General features: G+C 40.2%; 2 protein-coding genes across 13 annotated transcripts in view; one reads left to right on the plus strand and one right to left on the minus strand.

Moving 5' to 3' along the window:
• LOC105013000 (glycine-rich cell wall structural protein 1.8) overlaps positions 1-11,135 on the minus strand; it is a 34,600-nt gene extending 23,465 nt beyond the window's left edge. For 4 of the 12 annotated variants that reach the window (XM_020051282.2, XM_020051281.2, XM_020051280.2 and 1 more), the window contains exons 1-11: positions 10,963-11,134; positions 9,228-9,272; positions 8,379-8,453; positions 8,207-8,245; positions 8,052-8,114; positions 7,778-7,852; positions 7,669-7,701; positions 7,354-7,389; positions 6,272-6,322; positions 5,928-5,984; positions 1,975-2,025 (exon numbers count right to left, since the gene is read on the minus strand). In XM_020051282.2, coding sequence (XP_019906841.1) covers positions 1,975-2,025; positions 5,928-5,984; positions 6,272-6,322; positions 7,354-7,389; positions 7,669-7,701; positions 7,778-7,852; positions 8,052-8,114; positions 8,207-8,245; positions 8,379-8,453; positions 9,228-9,272; positions 10,963-11,029 — 592 coding nt within the window. In that variant the 5' untranslated portion in view covers positions 11,030-11,134. Of the gene's footprint in view, positions 1-1,974; positions 2,026-5,927; positions 5,985-6,271; positions 6,323-7,353; positions 7,390-7,668; positions 7,702-7,777; positions 7,853-8,051; positions 8,115-8,206; positions 8,246-8,378; positions 8,454-9,227; positions 9,273-10,962 lie in introns of all 12 variants that reach the window. The other 8 variants (XM_020051277.2, XM_020051276.2, XM_020051274.2 and 5 more) reach the window with 5 other exon arrangements.
• An 11,064-nt stretch (positions 11,136-22,199) lies between these two features.
• Positions 22,200-27,094, plus strand: LOC105012956 (cytochrome c oxidase subunit 6A, mitochondrial). Its single transcript, XM_010874142.4, has 4 exons — positions 22,200-22,305; positions 24,007-24,084; positions 24,603-24,745; positions 26,849-27,094. The coding sequence occupies exons 2-4, from the start codon at positions 24,009-24,011 to the stop codon at positions 26,936-26,938; spliced, it is 309 nt and encodes a 102-aa protein (XP_010872444.2). The 5' UTR covers positions 22,200-22,305; positions 24,007-24,008; the 3' UTR covers positions 26,939-27,094.
• The last annotated feature ends 141 nt before the right edge of the window (positions 27,095-27,235 follow it).

A 27,235-nucleotide genomic window follows, 5' to 3' on the forward strand; every position in this document is an offset into this window, starting at 1 on the left:
TGCCTCCTGGTCATATTCCAAGGGCAGTGGGTCTCAATCCTCTCAGACCTCCAGCATTGTCATGTGTTATTAGATATATTCCAAAGATGGCACACCTGAATTAACTAGTCTACTAATTATCAAGCCTTGGGTTTCTTGAGGTTATAAAGAAATTGTGAGGCTTCTGGGGGACGGCAGGGGAGGTTTCAGAACCTTGAGTGTCATCACATATTATATTGAATCTTGCACTGAGTGGCCCTGAAGTACTCCCATATGTGCATTTTACCAGTAAGCCTATGGTCTCATGAGTTTTCTCAAGTACCCCCTGTGTTCAGGCCAAGTGCCCTTAGGGGCCAAAGTAGCCCTGGTTGGGAACCAATCACTGATTATTCTAAATTATTTGTAGTCCTACACCCCATGTTGCCCATCACCTTTGCATTTGAGGGCAAATATTTAAAAAACTACTACATAAAAAGAGGCTGTGACAGTCTTTGACACACAATATAACAGGGCATCCTCAACTTCAGGGCGTAATCCTAACTACCACAACAGCCGTTTCTCTAAGATATCTGTTGTAAACTGACTTTTGGATGGACATTTTTCCTTTCAGTTACAGGCGTTCTATTTTCTGTCAGGTTACAGCAAAATGTATGTTCTTAACAGGAAAGCTGACATAATTATCGTTGTGCGAGTTCCAGACATCAGGCTTTGAGTGTGCAGATCACCACTGATGACAGACAGGGAACTACCACAGGGTTACAGATGTCTGCAGAATTCAGCAAATAGGACCAATATGCCCACTCCTGCTCCTGGACCAACATATGTTTCTCAATGTTTATACATTTAGCATGAACTGTATCCTGGAACCAACAACCACCCTTTAATCAATACGATTCTACAACAGACCAGACCATGTTCAGAATGTAACGGTCTTCACATTTGTAAGCAGAGTAAATCAGTTAAAGACGTTAATATTCTAATTCAAGAAATTCTACTGCGATTAGAGGTATGCCGCTACAGACACAAAGGGCTTGGGTTACCGTTGGGATTGGCTTGCTGATCACTGGCAACTCCAGCTCCTGAACCATATCCTTTACCCAATAATAATTATCACTTAACACTAGTTCATAAGACCGGACCACAGAGCATTCACAGATCTGTCAAATGAACTGGTAGCTGGCATGTATAAAACATACAGCATGCATCATTTAGCTCAACTTTGACCAACATTGTAGACAGACAGAGATACAAACAGGGGGTTTTAAACCCTGAAAATGGGGAAGGCCAGTTCCTGGACCACAACCTGGATATCACAACTGGTATTCAACACAAGTTACTTAGCAAAAGTTATCTCTATAAGTTATCTCTATATGTTATTATCAGAAGTGCTATAGATTGTTTTTTATCTTAACAGACCTATGGTATCCCGCTATGATAGCATGCCATTTTGTCCTATTTATTTGGACTAATGGAAAGATAATGATCTACAAGTCTGGGCTCAAAGGAAACGTGTTACACAGTGATGAGTGGACTCCTGCTAGTTCACAATTAAAGTGACATAGAAGTGGAGACAGATGAGGACGAAGAAGTGGCAGTGCACAGATCACTACACGTCCTAGTCAACATTACAAAGTCTCACAACCTTCGTAGCACAGATCATGCAATATATAGTTAAAGAAGATCCACTTTTATTCAAAAACACTCAGACTGGACACAAATAATGCAGCACGGTTTACCATTTGGTTTCACACCCTAACCGCTGGGAATGGCAGCTCCTGGAACATGAAGACTCCAACAAAGTTATGATACATTTTTAACCATTGGTTATTACCTCAATTAGGAACTCTGGGGGCCTCATTTAACAGACACTAATCTAGAGGAGCTGACAGTAGTGAGTGCATGCATTTTCATATTTGTAATATCGCATGATGCAATATTTAATGCAGCAAATAGACACAATAACGGGAGAGAGAACAGAAAATAGTAAATGTTTACCATTGGGTTTAACACCCTGTCCATTGGGAACTCCAGCTCCTGCACCATATCCTGAAGACCACAACAGTTATTCATTACACACACAAAAAACTTTGAAGCCAAAATATTGGAGGGCCTTTAATCTGTACGTTGTATACCTTGGTCAAGGCCGTGCTTTGTCAGAGACGGAGGTAATATACTTTAGCATCCAAATAAGACGTTATATTCAATACCATGGCATGACACAAACACTGTTCACTATTAAAACTGTGACCCACACTAATAATAAGCTAAACTAAAGATTTAGAAGAGACTATATAATAAGTCAGAATAATGTGTGAGTCAGAGTTTGGAGTTAACCAAACTATCTTCATGCACAGCACAGACACCTACACAGCAACACAAACAGGAACGTACAAACAGAGCTTCAGACGGGACCACAGGCAAACAAACCCACACTATATAGACTTTAGGTTTAGATAGCGGAAACAGATAAACACTGACATCAGAGACAGGGCATGGACACAGAGAGAAGCACAGAGACGAAGAACAATGAACATGTTTCCCTTTGTTTGCAGATTGGCTAGATTTCCCATTCTGCACCAGGGAAACTATCGTTTGATGTGACCAAGGAAACAGACTTTTAGCAGACTGTCCTCCTTCGAGGCCAATATGTTACGGACCCTGTCAAGTCTCCTTATCCAACAGGGACATTGCACTTGGATGCCTGTCATTGTGGTTCAACAAGGCATTTAAATGCTTGTTTTTCTGGTGGAACAGGGTAGAGGCTTTTTGCTTCCTTTTGATTTGGTATAATAGTTAGTCAATTTCTGTCTCCCTGTATTACAGAACCAAGGTACAAGATATTTAGCGTCTTCCAATCCTGGGAATACATTCACCCTGTTGACTTTTGCACCCATCTGTCACTGCAGAACATCCAACGCTATAGTTTCCCTGTTTTTGTGGAGTTGCTGGGATTAGTATTTTTGTCTCTTTTCCAACAGATGCTGAGTTCCTAGGCTTGAAACCTCCTGAGCCTTTGGCACGACAGTACCAGAAGTCTAGACCCTTTTCTCTTTTTGTGGCTGCTAGTCTAAAACCATTGGCTTCCAGGTGCAGCTGAGCTATGAGACCAGATATTCAGGCCTCCATTCCCTGGGAAGCTGCAGTACCTTAACTTTAAGCTCTCTGCACTTGACTACCCATAGGACATGGGCTCCCTACAAATCCCTACAAATCTGACAATGCAGCAGTCCTTTGTTATTTGGCCCTGTTAAATCATGTGCCAAAGCACCTTTGACTATATTACTATTTCATACCAAACCTCTATGTACCTGGTTGATAACAGATTGTCACCACACATCACAGGGTTACAGTGAGTATTTGATCCCCTGCTGATTTTGTATGTTTGCCCATTGGAAAAGAAATGAACAGTCTATAATTGTAATAGTAGGTTTATTTGAACAGTGAGTGACAGAATGACAACAGAAAAATCCATAAAGATGCATGTCAAAAATGTTATGAATTGATTTGCATTTTAATGAGTGAAATAAGTATTTGATCCCCTCTCAATCAGAAAGATTTCTGGCTCCCAGGTGTCTTTTATACAGGTAATGAGCTGAGATTAGGAGCACACTCTATCTCAGCTTGTGCTCGTGCTCCTTATCTCAGCTTGTTACCTATATAAAAGACACCTGTCCACAGAAGCAATCAATCAATCAGATTCCAAACTCTCCACCATGGCCAAGACCAAAGAGCTGTCCAAGGATGTCAGGGACAAGATTGTAGACCTACACAAAGCTGCAATGGGCTACAAGACCATCACCAAGCAGCTTGGTGAGAAGGTGACAACAGTTGTTGCGATTATTCTCAAACGGAAGAAACACAAAAGAACTGTCAATCTCCCTCGGTCTGGGGCTCCATGCAAGATCTCACTTCGTGGAGTTGCAATGATCATGAGAATGGTGAGGAATCAGCCCAGAACTACACGGGAGGATCTTGTCAATGATCTCAAGGTAGCTGGGACCATAGTCACCAAGAAAACAATTGTTAACACACTAAGCCGTGAAGGACTGAAATCCTGCAACGCCCGCAAGGTCACCCTGCTCAAGAAAGCACATGTACAGGCACGATTGAAGTTTGCAAATGAACATCTGAATGATTCAGAGGAGAACTGGGTGAAAGTGTTCTGGTCAGATTAGACCAAAACCGAGCTCTTTGGCATCAACTCAACTCGCCATGTTTGGAGGAGGAGGAATGCTGCCTATGACCCCAAGAACACCATCCCCACCGTCAAACATGGAGGTGGAAACATTATGCTTTGGGGGTGTTTTTCTGCTAAGGGGACAGGACAACTTCACCGCATCAAAGGGATGATGGACGGGGCCATGTACCGTCAAATCTTGGGTGAGAACCTCCTTCCCTCAGCCAGGGCATTGAAAATGGGTCGTGGATGGGTATTCCAGCATGACTATGACCCAATACACACAGCCAAGGCAACAAAGGAGTGGCTCAAGAAGAAGCACATTAAGGTCCTGGAGTGGCCTAGCCAGTCTGCAGACCTTAATCCCATAGTAAATCTGTGGAGGGAGCTGAAGGTTGGAGTTGCCGAACGTCAGCTTCGAAACCTTAATGATTTGGAGAAGATCTGCAAAGAGGAGTGGGACAAAATCCCTGCTGAGATGTGTGCAAACCTGGTGGCCAACTACAAGAAACATCTGACCTCTGTGATTGCCAACAAGGGTTTTGCCACCAAGTACTAAATCATGTTTTGCAGAGGGATCGAATACCTATTTCACTCATTAAAATGCAAATCAATTTATAACATTTTTGACATGGATTTTTCTGGATTTTTTTGTTGTTATTCTGTCTCTCACTGTTCAAATAAACCTATCATCAAAATTATAGACAGATATTTTTTTGTCAGTGGGAAAGAACTTACAAAATCAACAGGGGATCAAATACTTCACTGTATATGGGACCTGGAGAGGACTGAAATGTTATGCATATCACAATAGCACACTAGTCTTTCCAATTTTTGACTTGTGTCGCATAAAGATTTGTTTGTTGTTGTTGATATTGAAACAAGAAACTGGCTTGGAGGTTTTATCTCCTGCTCTGTTGGTTAATGTATGTGGAACATTTCTAAAATACTGGCTTTAAAACCTCCCATTCTGTTTTTATTACTAGAAATGTATGCACTCAATAACAAAGGATAGCAAAGACAAGCTCTGTGAGACAGATCATTGTAGGAGCACCCACTTTAAACACAATGTAGAACATTGGTACAAATTGCATTCTACTGTCCTTTTTCTACAGGTACCTAAGCACTCAAAATAAAATAATCCTCCAACTGACAATAAACAGAACCACCTGACACAGACATACAACACTATCACAATGATAGTCATTTGTCGCAGATTAACAGAGACCCTGGGTTAAAGGGGACAGAATCAGCCATATTAAAACATAGGCTAAGAGAAACAACAAAATAAATCAAAGAAAGCCATAAAGATTAAAATAACACTGACATGAACATACTGTCAGAGGACATCCAGTGCCAACATGGAAATAACACTGAAGCATTGCCATCAAGAACTCAGGAACTTAAGTGGCAAATATCAAGACTGGTCTGTGTGACAGTTGAGGTGAAATACACAAAATGTAAATAATCAACATCAGTGGGGAGCAAATCCACCTAATGGACAGTGACAACTAAAGACACACAAGAGCACCAACTTAACACCTGACCAGATTTATTTTACAACGACAATGACGCCATACTCAGAGTGAGACATCCACAGACCAACCATACATCCAACCATATGACCAACGAGCATGAGTGGCTTAACAAGCATGGAGCAGGGACTGTGTGTTATCAGACCTGTGAACAGGCAAAAGGCCACCAGTTGGACTTATATTATAGATGAGTCATTACACATAGATTACAGAAAAACAAGGAAATCGCAGTTTACCCTGTTTGGATGGTTTAACACCTTGTCCAAGAGGAAGTCCTGTTCCTCCTCCATTCCCTGGAGACCATAACACTGGTTATTCAACACATTTAACCAGAAACCCACCAACAGAGAATGGAGTCTGAACCCACTGATCACTATTTTATGATTGGTGAAGACCCACAACAAACACACGCTGACACGGGCTGAGAACCACATAAGGCAACGGACATGCTATGCAAAAATTATGAAAATATATGAAATGAACATTATGGTAATGTGGCACAGTATCACTGCTTGCAGCATGCACCTTGATATGCAGACACACATAGACAGGCCAGAGACAACGGATAGCAGATGTTTACCATTGGCTTTAGCACCCTGTCCATTGGTCTCCCCAGCACGTGCCCCATATCCTGGAGACCACAGTGATGATTACTCAGTAATGCCAACTAAACTGATTAATCCACATGAAAAGGTTTATAGGACAGACTCATGCAGACACAATACTCTGATCCACAAACGTTAACACACTCACACATACATACCTCACTGCTTACAATCACACCACAATAAAATATATATTTCAAATAATTTGGCAACCAAACAAGACAACTATTAAACGCAAGGAGACACCTCATGCACGTGCCCCACGTCTGACGGACCTCAAAGAAAGGTGTAGAAGTATTGATAACACAGAACGATTGAAATGGTCAAGAAGGAACACCAAGTCAACAAGAGAAAAATTTAGGTAAAGACAAACAAAAATGAATGTGGACACAATGTAAAAACACAGCAGAATTGGAAAGTTTTACCTTTAGCGCCTAAGAACCCCAACTAATGAAGGAATCTGACTATGTGCAGGGTATGGGGTACGGAGACTTTGCTTGTACAGTGAATTCAAGTATTCACCCTCCTTGGTCTTATGTTGTATTATAAAGTGGAAATTAAATAAATGTGCTACATGTTTTATTTTATTTTCAAACGTAAATCTGAAGATAAAATTAACTTCACTTTATTTTTAAATGTCCCAATACATGCAGCATATGTTTACGATCCTCAGTTAGATATTCATTTTCACACACAGATTAAGTAGGTATGGACTCGGATAACTTATCTAATCAAGTTATATCACTGTTGTATTTTATAAGGGTATAAGAAAATAAAGAATTCTTTCACTTTTTGTGAACAATACAAATCACAAGTAAATTGATTTCAATCACCCTAATTAATGAAACTATATTTGAAGTCCACTATATTTGGACCACTAATTGATTGGTCAATTGATTGAATAATGGATAGATTGACTGGGACTGACAGTTTATTTGATGAAACAAGTGCTTGTTGTGTGAGCTGTAACAGATATGAACCTTGCTTTGGAAATAGTTTGCTATATATTATCATCTTCGGCTTAGATGCTTCAGCCCATCTGGGATTGTCTGCTTACCTGGTCGTGGATAGCCTCCATTTCCAGCTCTGTAACCTAGCAACAAGACAAGTAGCAAGGTCAAAAGACATACAACACACATACACATCATTAAATCATGACAGAGACCTCCAATCATAGAACCATAAAAAGAAATCTGAAATCCCCACTGCTTGGATTTTTATTTTATTTTCATCTTTTTCCAAGGTAACACTAAATTAGGTGAGAACTAGTAAACACTGATAGACAATGATACAAGTAACTTAGATTACTAAGATTAAATCTGACAAACAATTGTGTATTCTATAAATACCAGATAAGAAAAATAAAACCTACCTGGCTGTGTGCCATAGCCATTACCAGCGTATCCTGGCAACACAAAACAAGAGCATTGTTAGGAATCATTTTGGATTGAAATATGTCTTGACCTGACTGTCTTACTGACCTCCACGTGGTTTCCAGGCCTGTGAGCCTAGTCTGGACCCCAGTCCCTGGCCCATCCCTACTCCCTGACCAGTACCTAGAATCAGACAAATCAAGTCAGAGTATGTTGAAGTTAACATAGAATATTCAATCAAGCAGGACAGTTGTTGCGGTTTAGAAATGTCTGGTATTCCCACTTTGGATTTCATATAAACCCAACGTTATTATGGGGTTTTCATTTTAACAAGCCTTCAGAAGTGAAGTTACATTGGCATTGTCCGTCTGGACTACATTACCATATACTCCTCCCGGAGTCATGCCTCCCCGACCCCCAACCCCACCTGGACCTCTGTATCCGCCTTTGGGAAAGACAATGGAGATATGTCACAAACTGATACACACAAATATTGGTAACAAACCAAAAAATTCTTAGTACCTCTAAGTAACTCACCTCCTCCAAGCTGCTGAGCCCCCAATGGATAAAGACCAACTAGAATAAATTGAATAAAACACACCAACTAGAATACTACACAGGTCAAGACTGAACATAACCTGATAGATAGACAGTATTGAAAACATTAACATGGCTTTGATGACAGCATCATCTGCCCTTTTTCACTTACCTCCATTTCCTCCTGTCTTGGCAGGCTTGGCTCCATTGCCTCCACGGCCTCCCAGCATCCCAAGAGAACCAGCTCCTGGAACATCCCAACATCACACCATAAAGAGATATCAGACATCAGTTATCACTGATCACCATAAAGAGATATCAGTTATCACTGATCACCATAAAGAGATATCAGACATCAGTTATCACTGATCACCATAAAGAGATAGCAGACATTAGTTATCACTGATCACCATAAAGAGATAGCAGACATCAGTGATCCTTGACCACCATAACAAGATATCTGACAACAGTTATCATTGGTCACCATAACGAGATATTAGTAATCTGTGATCAGCAATGACCATAACGAGACATTAGTTATCACTATAGAGGACCCTTTATAGTGCGGAGAACTCCAAATATTTTATCATGTTAGTCTATATTGAACTATGAACTAAAGGCATGAGCATTGCAGGTCAGAATCTAAACTGTACTTTTGATTATTGGAACACTTTTAAGTTTTAATTAATGTAAATATTGCCAGACCAACGTCACTGACAAACTAATTTGACCTAATAGCCATGTTCATGAAAGTAGTTTCATGATTGTAATAGGGTCATTCTCGGGGGGGGGGTGGGTTCAAATGAGGGCAGTCCAAAACTAAGACTGAGTCCGTTAAGGCCTGAGATATGTTGGTGGAATTGACCTCCAGCTTTTCAACCTCCCATTTCCTCACCTGAACCCTAACCCAATCCAGCCTTTGAGGAACCAGAAGAAACAACGTGGGGAATGGAAGAGATGGAGAGAAAAAGGACAGAGAGTGGATTAAGGCAGACTGACACCGATTAATAATTGCCCTTACCCCTGGGTAACATTCTCCCATTGCCGCCATTTTGAGGTTTCACCCCTAATAGAGATGAAAAACACAAATTGACCACGTGGCTTGAACAGAGGTGAAGGTCTTCCTCGTCTTGTATGCAACCGTTTGAAACTTTACAGCTGCTTAAATATGACACTACGTTATCAGTGGAGCAGCAGCGTACATCTCACTCCCGTCTCATTCAAACGCAACGCCAACTGTGAGCTGGACGAGAACGGAACAGACGTCTCCATTGATGGAACAGAGACAGAGACAAAAAGGAGGAACTGTGTGCTGGTTGTAAAGGCTCCTCTCGCGACGGGTCGTCAAATCTGGACAGCCGATGCCACCTTACCGCTCCTACATTGATTCTAAGCAATTGGACATTAAAAAACCTGATCTGACACAATCATTGGAAATATGACACCTACATGTCATTTTGGGGGGTTGGCAGAGAAGATATCCAAGTAGATTTTTGCCAGCTGTACATGTTGCTTAACTATCTGGTAGGCAGCTGTGTGCAGATAGATTAAACTTACGTCTGGCATTTATTATATTTGTTGTTAATCTTACTTTTAATATTGAACTTACATCATATGTATTATGTATATTTACAATGTACTAAATGTGTCAAAGAAAATTCATAAACAGGGAATTATGGATGTATTATGAATATTGTTGTATTATTAACATTAATAACAATGATTACATTTTCATTTGAACAATTCAAAATGAGTCAAAAGGAACTTCATGAATGAAATACATTAATAAATCCTCACTTGTTGCTGTTGTTTATGTTAACGCATGCACTACATGAAGTACCTCAAAAACCAACTAAATGTAGACCTCCACATACAACGAAAATGTGTGACATGTTTTACAATATGGATATTATAAGTGAGTACATGTTATCCAGTTACCACTGTGAAACATTCTGTAAATAAATCTGTAAAAATAAATCTGTAAAAAAAAGTTTCAATTAATCATTTAAAGATCAATACAATATCTTTGAAAACGACTATATACAAAGTATATAGTCCACATTTGTTGGATGGACACAGAACTGTTCTTCTGGTGTCTGCAAACCAAATGTGTCTATTGTACGCTTCTCTGCTCTAAGCAAAAATATTTGAGGTGGTCCCCCACGGTCCTGTGCTGACATCTACAGTACAGTGTTTCAAAACCAAAAGGTATGTCTGTGAAGGCTACTACAATGTTCTCCAAACACAGCCTTGACACGACTCAGACATTAAGACCTAGTGTTTATTTAAAATCACATTTCTCTTTCTCTTCTCTCTTTCTAATGAGCCATCTGTACAATAGCTATTATAAATACAGTCACATATTGCATATTATACTGAAATATTGACTCAAATGAGAATTATGTGAGCACTTTAGCAGTTTCCAGCATACAATTTGAGCTTATTTCTCTTTCTATCTATTCCAAGCCTTAGCAGATTTTCTTATTCAGAAGGACTTAGAGGAACAATTTGGAATAGATGCCTTACTCAAGGACACAACAACTGCTTTTTTTCTGCTCAGGGGTTAGAGCTTGCAAAATGTTTCTATGACCCAATGCTATTGACCACTAAGTCCCCTGATGTGGGCTTTAGCTGCTGTTCCCTCAACTGAAATACATCCAGGCAATTTTCTCACTTTCATATTTCCTAACATCCCTGTCCTACAGTCCTGTCAGCTGTCATCCACACAGATATTTTTATGTCTGTCTGTCTCTTACCTCCCTGTAGGGTTTGCTGTGCCAGCCATAGGACCAGCGACATCTGAAGGAGCGCATTTACCAGCATGGTGGTGGAGACCTGGTTTAGGACAGAGAAAAACAGACTGACAGGGACAGAGAGAGAAACTGTCCGGTTGGACAGGGGCACAGCACAAGTAGACAGTTCCAGTGTTTGACCACCGCTTAAATATTGTTCTGGTTTTGATACCCTCCCACTGACCAGCCCTGTCTGGTCCTGCCCTCTACCCTGCAGATGAGCGGAACGGCACTTCAGCCCTCCTCTCTCAGGGCTAGGCCGAGCAGGCAGCCCCACCACTACCCAATCAAATCCAGTCCATTCATATCAGCCTGCTGACCACTGGAGGCCAGCCAGAAGGTATATTATCACAGCACTGTGTCTGTGTGTGTGTGTGTTTGAGATCCAGGTATATGTGTACATGTAGTGACCCAGAGTACAGGCAAAGATAGAGAATCTGACAAATCAGTCCATAGAAGGTTATATGGAAGATCTCCGCTAGAAGAAATGCAAGGTCTTAGGTTTAAGGAATTTGTCATATTGTTAAAATTGGTATTGCTTTTAGGTTTAGGCATTACGGGTTAGGGTTCGGGGTTAGGCATTTGGGATAGGGTTGAGCTTAGGCATAATTGTTATGTAACTGAGGTTAGCGTTAGGTTAGGGTCATGGTGGTCTTGGTTTCAGATCCACACAAGGATAGAAAAACAAACATGTGAGTGTGTCAAGAGCGGGAAAAGGCAGTGCTTCAAAGACGTAATGGTGTGAGATCCTGCTATATGTGATAAGAAGATAAGGTGAGGGAGGTGCAGTGGGACAGAAGGGCATTGTGGGCTTGAGACAGTGGTTCATACATTTATAAACGTTGAATATGGCTAGCCAGAGTAAACCCACAAAACTGAACTGGCTCGATGGTGTCATTACATAATACTTCATTACGTAGTAACACATATTTTAAAACAGGACTAAAGAAGAAGAATATTATTTGTATTTGATGATATCAAAAGACATATACTGAAACTACAGAGATAATTGATTGAGAGACAGAAACACAGTCACACATCTGAACGCAATATACTTTAACCGCTTAGATTCCTCCTCTGAGAGAACATACACATTGCCTTGGTTGCTCTGAATAATTTCTACTCTGTGACCCCTCCCCCTTTTAATTACATCCTGACCATTAGAAAGAAACTATAAGTGGCAGCTGCCTCGTTATGTCCTCCTCAGACCCCCCCACCTCCATCTCTCTTCTCGTTTTATCCAGAATCTCCCAGACAGCTCAGCATGAGCTCACAGGGGCAATTTACTTTGACAAAATAGCGCATGAATCACAAGTCTGGCTGAAGGCACCAATCAATCAAAATCAATAACTAAACAACCAAGGTTGCTTGTTTCTCAAAAAACAAAATGTCTGAGTCCTTGCTGGCAAGTTCATTTTGTTTGAATTTTCCTTTTCCATGCGCTTGAAACATTTTTTATTGATACTGTATGTTCCTGCCACGTAAATGGAAAAGGGAAAGGCTGTTTCAGTGCAAGCATGCCTCTGGTTGGGGAAGACATCGATGAACACGGTTAGCCAAACAGATTGAGAGAAAAAGAAGACTGAGAAGACTGGAAGAGACCGAGAGCTTGAAAGGACATTCTTGACCTTGAGAAAAGCAATGAAGATGCTGCCTTGAGCAAGCATAGACAGTGTGTTCAATTGTCTAACATCATCACTTGCTGCTCTATTTGCAGAGAGGAAAAGGAAAAAGGTTTAAGTACACACACACAGACACATGCAAGCATACACAAACATACACTTGTAGAACAGACATTCAAATGCATGCGCATTTAGAACGTATACAGATAAAGGGGACTCTTGGTCACCGTTAGTAAACCATTTTAGAAACATTGCAGCATTGTTGGCCACTGACTCTAGAAGTGGCACGGTTGAGCCAATACAGGCCACCAAAAAGTGTGCCCCATGTAATAAAAACAATTTGCTATCAAACTTTGAATGTTCTGTCTAACTGAGGCATATTCATTTGATTTAGCTGTATGCTTTAGATTGTTGTTGTGTTGAAAGTAGAAATCTACTTTTTTAACATCAGTTCAACTTTCGTATTAGACTTATCACATCTATCCTGCATGGTTTTGAAACACTGAATGTGTCATCTTGCAAAATGTGGACAGGCTTTGATATTCCTGCACCTCCTTTAAGGTTGCTGTGAGTTTTCACTGTCCTAAATTTTGGAGGGATGTCCTGATTTTTTATTTCTTAAAGATGGTCCTCAAAGTGTTTAGTCAGCCACCAATTGTGCAAGTTCTCCCACTTAAAAAGATGAGAGAGGCCTGTAATTATCATCATAGGTACACTTCAACTATGAAAGACAAAATGAAGAAAAATAATCCAGAAAATCACATTGTAGGATTTTTTATGAATTTATTGGTAAATTCCTCAGTAAAATAAGTATTTGGTCACCTACAAACAAGCAAGATTTCTGGCTCTCACAGACCTGTAACTTCGTCTTTAAGAGGCTCCTCTGTCCTCCACTCGTTACCTGTATTAATGGCACCTGTTTGAACTTGTTATCAGTATAAAAGACACCTGTCCACAACCTCAAACAGTCACACTCCAAACTCCCCTATGGCCAAGACCAAAAAGCTGTCAAAGGACACCAGAAACAATTTTTTTCATTTTGTCTCTCATAGTTGAAGTGTACCTATGATGAAAATTATAGGCTTCTCTCATCTTTTTTAAGTGGGAGAACTTGCACAATTGATGGCTGACTAAATACTTTTTTGCCCCACTGTATATAATGTCTATTTTATATCCCTCTCATGATCTGTAGCCTATTGTTAAACAATATCATCCCATAGATATTTTGGTATCTCCTGGTGGACAATAGCTATATCTGCAGTATGCAACCAAGAAATCTTTAAGGAAATCCTATCGGAACAGTTGACTTTATTAAGGGCTAATCAACGTCTCTTCTGTTAAGGTCAGATGATGGCAAATTACCTTTCTACATAATTTGGAATGTGTTTGGTTAAATATAAATACAGGGAAAACCCCATTATAAAGTATGTGTACACTTCCACAAATAAGTCAATGATAGTCTTTAATTTTGGGGTATTTTCCAACAAATTATCAATTTGTTTTTTACTTAAATACTGCTGTTTACAAGATCTTGTTAAAGGTGAAAAAAGGTCTTACATGATATTAGATTTCACATAAACATAAGGTTGTAGATACTTTTAAAATCCACTGGATGACAGCTATAAAGGCAAAAACATTACACCACATTGCATACAGTCAGACTGAATAAAAAGCCTATCCAGAGGACTATGAAAAATCCTAGGAATATCCATACGATACAAAAAACTGTATTGACCAAAAATACAATTCACTGACAAATACACAAGCTATAAAAAAAGAATGCTCTGTGTTCCAAACGAACCCACTGGGTTCATTTATGCCCGTCTTATTCTTGCTAACAGGCGTGACTTTACACATCCGAAAAGAATGAGAACAAGCAAGCATAATGTCTGAAATTTACACCAACAGCCCATGGGAGAAAACACCAGTAAATTGCTGGATAAATATGACATCATTTTAAGACTGGTTTGTTTCTGCCAGGCACTGTAAGACTAAGTGAAAAACATGTTGATATAAATGTTTAAGCTTGAAATATTTCTCAAAGCCACTTCCTCCCTTAAAACATGGAAACATATTTTCCCATCTTATTTCTATAGTGGTTCATTGTAATAACGTTCCTTCTAAATAAGTTGGTTAAATCTGTTATGACACTCTTTGTGCTGAACATCTCTGTTGGGAAAGTTCATAAACGAGGCTTTGGCATAGCACTGTGGTCTCTCGATGACTCACACATGATCTGCTGTCTTTTACAGTTCCTCTCTCTGCTGTCTGTGCGGGCTGCCCGCCTACACCACCATAACTGCTGCATACCACACTATTATGATATAAAAATAGTATATCTTGCTCTGTGTCAATATCCAAAACAATTAACAACAATGTTACTAGGGGAAACATACAAAGAACTGGTTATTTTCCTGATTATATAGAACTGAAAACGCACCTGCGTATTGTTTCCCACTGAGGTGATGCAAACAGAAATACTTACTTCTTTGTCATAAAGAAAATAACAAAATGAAAATATCCACCGTGTTAGTAGTGATGGCCATTCGAGGCTTCAATAGCGTTATTTTAGCAGCAGGATATTATGCTGGCAGCACTCAGATTTCCTTTATCACAATAAAAGCCATCATTGCAATGCATAAGGCAATATAGTTAACAATCTAGTCTGTGAAAAAGAACAGACAAGAATAACATTGGAATGGACATTAAACATAAAATGTACAGACTAGGTTGTTCACTATATTACCTTATATATTTCAACTTTAGCTTTTATTTCGATAATGAAAATCTGAGTTAGCACTGCTAGCATAATATCCTGCTGCTAGAAGAACGGTAATGAAGCCTCGAATGGCCATCACTACGTTAGACCTGTGGACCGTATGGACATGTGTGAATTCTGCTCCTCAGCTTCAAATGTCCCTGTCTGCTTTTATTATTAGTAGGCTTTTGGGTGATTCTAAAGTTAGGATGCTTGAGGAATTTTGGTCACCTGTGTTGCAAAGTAGTGGACGACTGGTTGAACAGGGAATGCAAAGGGCACTCGCAAAGCAGTGTGAAGTCCTTTTTGCATTTTTCAAGAAAATATCCAAAACCACACTTTGTGTGTGCTGACTGCTTTGCACCACTATTGTCAACACCATGCTGTACATTCAAAGAAGATTCGATATTTTCCAAGAAAATATAGGAAAAAGAGAGAAAAAACAGGGGTATTAAACAGTGTTGGCTCATTCAGTCAGAGGAACTGAGAAGATCAGGGTTGCAATGTGTGGATAGACATCTGGAGAGGGATTTCTGTGTGGTCTGTCAAGGTAACAACATTATACCTCATTGAACACAGAAGTGAGAAAAACAGAAAGAGGAGAAACACCCTACTGTAACACAGAGGCAGGAGAAACACCATACTCTAACACAGAGACAGGAGAAACACCATACTGTAACACAGAGACAGGAGAAACACCCTACTGTAACACAGAGGCAGGAGAAACACCATACTCTAACACAGAGACAGGAGAAACACCATACTGTAACACAGAGACAGGAGAAACACCATACTTAACACAGAGACAGGAGAAACACCATACTGTAACACAGAGACAGGAGAAACAACATACTATAACACAGAGACAGGAGAAACACCATACTGTAACACAGAGACAGGAGAAACACCATACTGTAACACAGAGACAGGAGAAACACCATACTGTAACACAGAGACAGGAGAAACACCATACTGTAACACAGAGGCAGGAGAAACACCATACTGTAACACAGAGGGAGGAGAAACATCATACTGTAACACAGAGGGAGGAGAAACACCATACTTAACACAGTGACAGGAGAAACACCATACTTAACACAGAGACAGGAGAAACACCATACTGTAACACAGAGGGAGGAGAAACACCATACTTAACACAGAGACAGGAGAAACACCATACTGTAACACAGAGGGAGGAGAAACACCATACTGTAACACAGAGGGAGGAGAAACACCATACTGTAACACAGAGGGAGGAGAAACACCATACTTAACACAGAGACAACAGCAAACGGGTGGCTGAACAGTAGTTCCTCCTTTGGTTATTGATTAATTCATTACTTGTATACTCATGCACATGAACAAGCACACACACACACACCCACACACACACCAGTTCCAAGGGCCTCCTCTCTGCTCTTTTGGTAAAAAGAAAACAAAAAAACTGATGATTTCGGTTTCTAACATTTTCACTCAGGCGTTCATTTTCCACTACATACTTGCCATTACTTACCGCAGTCTGGCTCTGAGATTGCAGAGAGGTAGGCCTGTATGGCTTCATGCATTATGCTGCTTCAGTCTTACACGTTGCTGTGGACGCAGGGGGGGGTCTCAACATTAGTGTTTAGCTCGGTGTAGCATAACCAAACAAAGGGTTGGAGAGCACAAAGAACCTCAGAAAGGCCTGGAACACATGCTCACCTCCCTAGCAGTGCAAGTGCAACTGACATGCCAGGGGATGCGGCTGAGCTAACAGGTGGGGGTTGTGTCTGATTACAAATCTGTTTGAAAGTCAAACATTCCATTGCCAGGCAGCAAAGAATTCTAAGGTGCTCTTTCGTAGCACCTCAGACAAGGTTTGAGTCCTGGCTGTGCTGCTAGCTGAAGACGTAGGTGGTGGGTTGGGCTAAAGACCACCCATTTACATTGATTGACATATCCCTTGTGATCATGAAATACGCAATGAAATACGGCATTAAATGTTAAAACACAGAATTAAATGATTAAATATGACATCAAATGATAAAATACACCATTCAATTATGAACTGAATCATGAAATTATGAAATACACCATTGAAATTATGAAATAGGTTACGATATTATGAAAAGGCCATGATTTTATGAAATACATCTTGTGATGATAAAAACATTGGGAAATACAATTTATTATTATAAAGTACCATACCATTATTTTAAAAAGTGGCATTATAAATACATTTCATAATAATGTGCCACTTAAAATAATATATTTAATTAATGTATTATTTCTTTATTTATATATTTTATTTTGACTCCTTTGGTTCTCCCTAATTGTCATGAGGCATTTAAAACTTAATTTCCTTCAGATTTATATATTGAATATAAAAAGATTAAGGAGCTCAAATGTTTAATGTTTGGAAATGGTTTAAAAAAGAAACACTTATAGAAAGTTCAACATATAGTTGAACTTTCAAACCTCTGGGGTTTATTACCACCCCGTAATCACCCCAACCACAAGGCCTTAGCAAACCAGCAGTCTTTTTGGTGCTTGTACCAAACGCACCATAATACCAGTTTAAGTGTCCTAGAATACATAGAGAGGGTAGACAAAATGACAGAAACACCTAACAATATTTTGCTCTCTACCATCAGAACAGCTCCAATGCTTCTTGGAATGCTGTCATACAAGTCCTAAATTGTGTGTGGCGGGATATGGTAGCATTCTTCACGAAGAAAATCTTCTACTCTAGAACTTCTTATAAAGGTTGAATGATGTTCGGATCTGGTGATTGGGGTGGCCATGGAAGGCATTTGATTTCATCCTGGTGTTAAAAAAACACTTTGAATTAGTTTAGCAGTGTGTATGGGGGCATTATCATCCTGGAGTATGGGAACATCATGAGGAACAGTGCCTGCACCACAGAGTACACCTGATCCAGTAAAATGGCATTGAATCCAATTGTTTATGTTAAAATCTTATTGTGATCTAATATAGCCTGGTCGTCCTGAAAATGCCATTTAAAAAATCTATATGAGACAAGATGTTAGGGCAGATCAAGCAGATTGATCAAACTGTAGGTCTCTGGGATTCATTCATCACCTTTCCATCAATAGGTGCCTTTGCTTCCCTGTGACCTATTGACTGTGCGGGAGTATATGGAAGATTCCATTTTAAAGAAACGTCCACCCTTGCTTTGCTCGGCCACCCCTTTAAATCCCCTGCTGACTGAGTCAGACAGTGACAATATTGTTGGTAGACTTTCAGTATTGAAGGTTTGTTCAAGCGTCTACAGCTTACCCTGTCAAAATCAGACAGGCCAGACACTTGGAAAACACAGAGGGAGAGACACATACCCATAAAACGCTGCTTATATTAGCTTGTTGTGTCCTATTGCATTAACTCGTAATGCACTGTCCTCATCATGTCTGTTGAACTATAACACAGCAATATTGGATGCTTGTGCTTGCATTTTGCTCCATGAAAGCTATATAATAAAGGTTGTGGAACAAAATAATATAGAACTTCTTTCATACTTTGAGAAAAAATATCCTGGTGTAAATCGGCCCATGGAGAGAGAGAACGACCATCCCCATAGAATCAGAACCCTGATGTCTTTGCATTGTGAGACTCTCTCCTTTATCACAGTTCTGTGCATCCTCACTCTAACCCCATTGCTCCCTTATCTCCACACCTCTACTGGCCGTCCCCCTGATGGGTGGATCTACCTGTCCTCCACCTCTCAGTATTCACACTCTCCTGCAACTCTAACTCTCCACATCCAAGGCATAGATCCACCCTGTCTTTGATTTTGGCCATTTCACATTGAGGTAGGTCCACTGTATCTTCCTTGTGAATGACAGGCAAAAACCTCAAAGGGAAACATGCCAAACCTTCAAAACATTGAATTGCTAAAAATAACAGAAGCCTTCATTACAATCAACAGAGTTAAATAGCTTTCAAATATGTAATAGATTCAAATTTTGAACCTCTATAATCTGATCTTGTTTTGATTAGTTCCATCTTCAATCACTACCCATCAGTAATTCAAATGAATCCTCGTAATCTACTCTCCAAGAAAGGGATGTAAAACAAGATTTGAATTTAGTTCAGTGCTGTAAAACAATTAGACATGGATTTATAGATTTGAGGCACCTTTATCGAACGACAAGTCTAGCATATTTTAAGATGGATGTTGTAATGTACTCCTTTTCACATCAGGAGTTGTCACAAAGTGCTTACGCATACCCAGCATAAAAGATACAAAGCTGTTTCTGTCTGGTAAAAAATTTAAGTGTGACTTCACTGGGGTAGGAGTCTATAACAGCCACAAGAGGAACAGGCATGGCCTGATTTGATCCTTGTCCTAGAAGGCCATTTATTCTCAACACTATGCCAACGCTGTGCTAACGCTATGCCAGCACGGCACTACCTGGTCAAGCCAAGTCAGTCTTTGTCTTGGCATTTTGAAGCCATGCAGTCAGAAGTGTGTGAGCTTTGCATGTGTGTATGTGTGTGTTTGTACACTTGAACAGTGTTGAGTCTAGCTGTCTCTCAAGGAAGCAGGGCTGGTGCCAGGTTTACAGAAACAGGTGTACACGGAAAGAGGAAACTGGGGAAATGTGTGAGAATGATTGTGTGCTCGAGTGAACAATTCTAACAAGTGTGTGTACACATGTGTGAGTGAGCGTGTTTGTTTCAATGAGTGGCTACGCACAAATACAGTCACACAGCCTGTGCCCACAATAACACAGGGCCAGACGGCCAGACTGCTTGCCTGCATGACTGGCTGACCCTCACCCCGAACAGGGTGACTTCAAGTCTGGCACTCGCCCCTGTTTGGATTGGAGCTGGAAGCCGCTCAGACGGATGGTAAACGCTCAATAAATCAAGGTGTGAAAATCAAGGTTCAATCTTATAGAGGACAGGTTGGTTCACACAAAGACACAGATGAAACTCATAAGGTACACGGACTTCATTGTCCTACAAAGTCAGATAAACACACAAAAAGACTGTCTAGTGGGCTGAACCATTAGATACACACACAGAGAAAGACTGTCTAGTGGTCTGAACCATTAGATACACACACAGAGAAAGACTGTCTAGTGGTCTGAACCATTAGATACACACACAGAGAAAGACTGTCTAGTAGTCTGAACCATTATATACACACACAGAGAAAGACTGTCTAGTGGTCTGAACCATTAGATACACACACAGAGAAAGACTGTCTAGTGGGCTGAACCATTAGATACACACACAGAGAAAGACTGTCTAGTGGTCTGAACCATTAGATACACACACAGAGAAAGACTGTCTAGTGGTCTGAACCATTAGATACACACACAGAGAAAGACTGTCTAGTGGGCTGAATCATAGCCTATGGTAACAGTACAATAAGTATTTCCAAAAAAAAGAGTGAAGTGCAGTCATGGAAGTTAAAGAAATATTAAATGACAGGATGAAAATATGTGCTGTTTTTAGCTCAAGGGCATTAAACAAAGAACAAGCCCAACATTGATAATGTTCAAACCAAGTAAGTTCAGGCAACAGACTGTAGAGACATGGCACGGCACTGTGACCCCATAGTTGTGGGGTCTGTTTCTGAACTGAACCACTTCCAGCTGGATCAAATTCAAGTCATATTTCAAGAGGCACCATTCATTATGTTCCTGTCTTCATGTTCAGAAGTCGTTGCATGTATCGACCAATGGTTGTGTAGCACATCATAAAACTGATTTCTATAACACATGATGTGCTTAGCTTATCTTTAAAATAGCTATCTAAGCGTTGTAAGTTCTGTCAGACATCAGCATTGTCTAAAGCCCAACTCATAGGCCATAGTCACATAGACTTCACAGATTTGTAATGTTTTTAAAGGATTTTTTTTTTTAACTATGCATCATGGATACATTTTCACTCACTGACAGATCTACAAATAATACTGGGATGTTATTTAAGATGCCAAGTAATTCGTAGAGCATTCAGTAGTCACCTGCAGTTGTTTTTATCCTCTTGGACATAGCCAATGTGATATACTGTCGCTATACCGCTCAGCAACCACCCTTCAGGTCCCAGGCCACCCTTCAGGTCCCAGGCCACCCTTCAGGTCCCAGGCCACCCTTCAGGTCCCAGGCCACCCTTCAGGTCCCAGGCCACCCCTCAGGTCCCAGGCCACCCTTCAGGTCCCAGGCCACCCTTCAGGTCCCAGGCCACCCTTCAGGTCCCAGGCCACCCTTCAGGTCCCAGGCCACCCCTCAGGTCCCAGGCCACCCTTCAGGTCCCAGGCCACCCTTCAGGTCCCAGGCCACCCTTCAGGTCCCAGGCCACCCTTCAGGTCCCAGGCCACCCCTCAGGTCCCAGGCCACCCTTCAGGTCCCAGGCCACCCTTCAGGTCCCAGGCCACCCCTCAGGTCCCAGGCCACCCTTCAGGTCCCAGGCCACCCTTCAGGTCCCAGGCCACCCCTCACATTCCCTTTAACGCTTAACAGCACTGGTGAATCCAAACATTTTCCATTTGAGTTTATGGAGTATTTAGGCACATTTAAAAGGGGTTTAAATGGTTTTATTAAAAAAAAATTTAAGCCCTATGCAGAGGGTCTGTCTGCACATTTTAAAGTATTGGTCTTAGCATTTATGATTTTGCCCCTAGAAGTGGCAGCGGAAGGAGAATACGTTTGAAGAATTTCTTAAGTTGTGCTTTGTTTTAGCAAGCACAACAGAATGTCATGCAACCATGAAATTTATTCTCTCTTCGTCTCTGAGCAGAGGGCCGCCTACTGCCTTTTCCACTTGACCAAATATAAACTTGATAGGCATTGGCAGATTTACAGGTTGCATTGGGGAGGAGTCTCACAGTTGAGTCCAGAAGAGGCTGGAGGACAAACAAATATTAAGGTGCAGAAAGAGAAAGTTAGAGAGGCAAAGGACAGAACAACAAAATTAAAGGTGAGACCTTAGATAAACGTTAGTAAGATTGGTCATTGTATCTTATGTGTAAATGGCTGCTTCCCAAATACCTCCTATTTCAATATAAACATGCTTATTGCATGGTTTCTTTCTGTAACTGTTTATTTTATTGAAATCCCACCATAGGTACGTAAGAAACGTGTGACTTTATTTGAGAAGGACTACTGTACACGAACAATAAAAAGATATCGTTAATACGCTGGAAAGTCGAATGTTGGGTGAGCGTCCTCACGACGTCCTCCTGACATTATAGTTAGTAAATACGTTTTGTGGGTATGCGAGGTAGTAACTGTATGACAACTGTCAAGGGCAAATGTGTTGATCACCCCGACGCAATGGCCAAGCGCTTTAGTTTACTATAGCGATTGGATTTTAAGTTTCCTTAAAACATTTATTTTTATAATTACATGTATACCATTAATATGTAATATGAACAAACAACTGATTATTGATTTGTTATCAAGTTGCCACCGACGTGACCAGTTGGATTGCGTAGTTGCTATTTACAATACATTCTTGCCGACTGATTAGTCTATTCTTGCAGTTCTGTTACTTGCGAGCTGGCCAACAATAGCTAATTTACACGTCAAATAAATAAATAACTAGGTGCATAATGTATGGTTCTTCTTTTCGTCTCATGGCATTTACATTGATGTATCCATGATAATAATATCGTTTATGCCTGATTTCTCATTCCTCAGATAAAGGTTGTCATGTCTCTTCCGTGCACAATGCGCAACATTAAACTGTACGCTACAGGCAAAGGCAAAAAATAATTGATATTTGACAAGCCTACAGCTAGGTTTAAATAACCCCCACATAAACAAAGAAAATGGTACGCTAGGAACAAGAGGAAACAATGTTTAAAAAGGCAATCGATAAATCAGACAGCTACGTGCGCGTGAATAGACATTGTAATGGAGGCGCAGCGTTCCTTTTCAGATCAAACACTTGTCAGCAGGCAGAGGTGTGACTGTAACAGCCAATACACACAAACTGAAATGCGGCTCGTCCAATCAACATCCATGATCTAAAGTAAACAGTTAAAAATGGGCTTTTGCTGGGTTTTGTTGTTGAGGTAATGGGGGTATGGGTCTGCAGGGCGTCCTTTGTACCTCAGGGGTCTTTGCAACGATCTCCCAAAAATATTTATTTAAATAAAAAATGTAAAAAAAAAATAATAAATAAATATATATATATATATATATATATATATATATATATATATATATATATATATATATTAAAAAAAACTGAACAAAAATACATTTAATCACGTGCATCCTACAATGTTAAAAACATTGCACTTCTGAAGGTGCCCTGTGATGACACTCCACAGGCTCACTGCAGAGCAAAGGATAATAATAAGGGAATGATGTGCACTGTAATAAGGGAATGATGTCAGAGACGGGTGGAGCCTAAGAAAAGTTTTCTTTGGCGGAAATAAGACATTAAGAGTAGTATAGAGGATAATGTGAAATTGTTATTTTTATATTATGTGTTACATGACATCTTAAGCAACAATGTACTGGAAGATGTGAAATAAATGCCAGTTATATGAATTTAAAATTTTTAAAAACATATTCACATAGCATGATGTCTCTCTGTTTAACAAACATTGAAAGGATGTGCGAATTCTCTGTTTAATTGTCTGAAAGTTACCTTTCTGTTACTCCACAGAAATGGCGTCTCCTGCTTCGATGGTGGCTCGCAGGGCATTGGCTGCTGCATCACATGCAGGCCATGATGGAGGATCCGGTCAGGGACTTAATTATTCATCCTGTGTTAATGTTTCTCTCTCTGCCTTACAACTTTAGTGGGGTTTCTGGGTACAATATTAACGAATGTTTGCGGAAATATGGAGTTTACCGGTACATTATGGAAATACTAATGCTCTGCTATATTTAGACCTGCCAGTCAACTTACAGTGGGGCAAAAAAGTATTTAGTCAGCCACCAATTGTGCAAGTTCTCCCACTTAAAAAGATGAGAGAGGCCTGTAATTTTCATCATAGGTACACTTCCAACTATGAGAGACAAAATGAGAAAAAATCCAGAAAATCACATTGTAGGATTTGGACATACAGCTTATAGTTTATAGTATTAACAGACAACATTTGTAATGTTTTCCTGCCTTGCTGTTTTGAAACAAGGACCCATGGTTCAGCCACTGATATTGGGAGGTTCTCTGTTACAGGATTATGCTGATGTCCAGATGGAACGCTAAAACTATTTCTATATCTGTCTGATCTACTGTAACTGGTTTGAACTCCACAGTTAGGACCTGGAAGATTCTAACATTCGTGTTGGCTCTACCTGGTGTGGGTGTCTGCATGGCCAACGCCTATCTGAAGATGCAACACCATCCCCATGAAAACCCTGAGTTTGTGCCCTACCCACACCTGCGTATCCGCACCAAGGTGAGGCAGAAGACACTGTTGTTAAGTATGGACTATATTATAGACACACACAAGACTAACTTCTCACATTGTTATTTATCTGTTGAGGAAAAAAGCCAGACCCTTTTTTGTATTTTCATTTTAGTTATATTTGGCATGTTTTATATTTAATGTTGTTTTTTTTCCAGTTTTAATTTTGTTAAGTGACTGATTTTTTACACTGTTACCATTTACTTCACACTAGATGTTGAGACACTATAACTAGCCTTTCCCATAGTATCAAAGCACACCTTTTAAATTTGTTTTTAGTCATCCATGGATTTTGTGCAAAAATAGGGGTTTACATGATTATTATATTTATCTATTTTTTTTAATCTTAATTAGGTAGAGACAGTTGGGAAATATATTTTTTTGCTGAAAGGGCAGTGGGACAGATTTGAACCAGAGATTCAGATTTTGCACCAGAGGCCCATTGGAACACTAGGCCAGGTTAACTTTGAATGACCCCACACATGTTCAACCACAAAGACCAGGGAGGTTTTACGAAGCCTCAAAAATAAGAAAACAGAAATAAAGTAAAAACAGGGATTAGAAGTTATTCAAGTGGCCTAGGGTGGTCCAGCGGTCTAAGCTGGTGCCTTGTACTGACTGACATGTACTGACTGACATGTGCTGACCGACATGTACTGACTGACATGTGCTGACTGACTGACGGACATATACTGACATGTACTGAGTCAGTGATTTAACTTTCCCTTTTTCCCTGTCAAATAGACAGTAAAATCCCTTACAAACAAGAAACCAGGCAAGCCTAGTTAAGCCGGACCACAATAGAAAGTATTAACCTCTTGAGATTGGAACCCAAGTCACCCACGTGAAAGGCAGCGTTGCTAACCACTACATCAAAGAGCTCTATGTTTGACTTGTACAGCCTCTTGTGTCTATGAACAAATCCTCTTTTGCCACTGGCGGTTTTAACAGCTAATTGGCCATTCGTGAATGATATTGATACAGTTAAACTGACTAACATTTCTTACTAAGTTTACCTCCACCACAAACAGCGTCTATGAACTGTTAGCTTTTGCCACAGGACGTTTGAAAGGTTTATTAGTCAGTAATAAGCTTTACTAGTATCTACTAACTTACTGGAATAGTCATAGCAATTGAGCAATTGCTAGCGAGTCTGCCAAAGCTATTTAATTTCATGGCATAAGAACGTGTTTTTTTCTTTCATGGCGTAACATTGTACTTTTTTCTCTCATTCGTGAACGACATTAATACAATAACTATCAAGAAAGATGACGATAAAAAACTGAGAGAATCGTGGAAATAAAATAGATAAATGTTGTTGTTCACAATAGATTCAAACTTGAGCCTTCCACGTTAGAGGCACTGTCTTTAACCATAACGCCACAGCATTACGCATTTCACCAGTCGCTGAACATTGAGCATTGTGTTAAACTGACTAACGTTTCTTATTAAGTTTACCTCCACCACAAATAGCTCCTATGAACTGTTAGCTTTTGCCACTGGCCGTTTGAACTGTTTATTAGCCAGTAAAAGGCTTATTGGTATCTACTAATTGCTTAGGAATAATCATAAGAATTTAGCAATTGCTAGCGAGACTGAAGATGAACTTTTCCATGCCAGAATAGTTGCAATATAACCGTATAGTTTTAGTTAAGGCTCACTGTAACATAACTACTGTAGCCTATGTTGTAGCCAACAAATGTGTTTGTCTATCCTGACCCAAAACGCATGCACAAATACGTACTTCGAAAATCCCACAGAAACAGTCGCACTTTAACCGTAAACTGTTTCATTTCAGGCTTACTATAATGTAGTCGCTGGCGGTTTTAGCCAGTGAAGTTTTTGTCTATCCGGAATCATTCATAATGCTTACTTCGCTTTGCCATGCGAGGAGATAAGGACTCGGGACATATAGTTCGCAGGTCCGCTTCTCTAACCACTACGCTATTTAACAAGGAGTAGTCAGTCAGCAAGTAAGAAAGAGACATTCGCTTTTTTTACTTGGCAAAAACATGTTAATCTTTTAACACTTTCCAAAGGCAAGATCAAATGCATCCTGAATGATAAATACAACTGATGCCCTGTATCTTTCAGAAATGGCCTTGGGGCGATGGAAACCACTCTCTCTTCCACAACCCTCACACCAATCCTCTTCCTGATGGTTATGAGGGCCCCCACCACTAAGACCTCCTGAGTTTTTATGAAGATCTTCAACCTTTCCACTGACAGCTTCATACTCTAATTTGTAATGAGCCTGGCATATCGCTACTGACCCAGGGGCCAATTAGTAACACCACTGTGGTGCACCCTGTCAGGAATAAATGTACCACTTCTACTGTACCACAGACTGTCTTGTCATTTGTTCCCCCTTAACGGTCCAATTTTACGCTGTTTAAGAGGAAGAATGGAAGTTGTGTTGAATATGGAAGTTTATCCCAGTTCTGAACACCAAATAACTTAAGGACAAGACGGACCTCATCC

The sequence above is a fragment of the Esox lucius genome, chromosome 11 (assembly GCF_011004845.1).
Source record: "Esox lucius isolate fEsoLuc1 chromosome 11, fEsoLuc1.pri, whole genome shotgun sequence".
NCBI classification, from domain to species: domain Eukaryota; kingdom Metazoa; phylum Chordata; class Actinopteri; order Esociformes; family Esocidae; genus Esox; species Esox lucius.

Coding starts and splice junctions, on each gene's coding strand:
- LOC105012956 (XM_010874142.4), top strand. CDS start 24,009: ATGGCGTCTCCTGCTTCGATGGTGGCTCGCAGGGCATTGGCTGCTGCA. Junction 24,085..24,602: donor AGGCCATGATGGAGGATCCG/GTCAGGGACTTA, acceptor TGAACTCCACAG/TTAGGACCTGGAAGATTCTA. Junction 24,746..26,848: donor ACCTGCGTATCCGCACCAAG/GTGAGGCAGAAG, acceptor TGTATCTTTCAG/AAATGGCCTTGGGGCGATGG.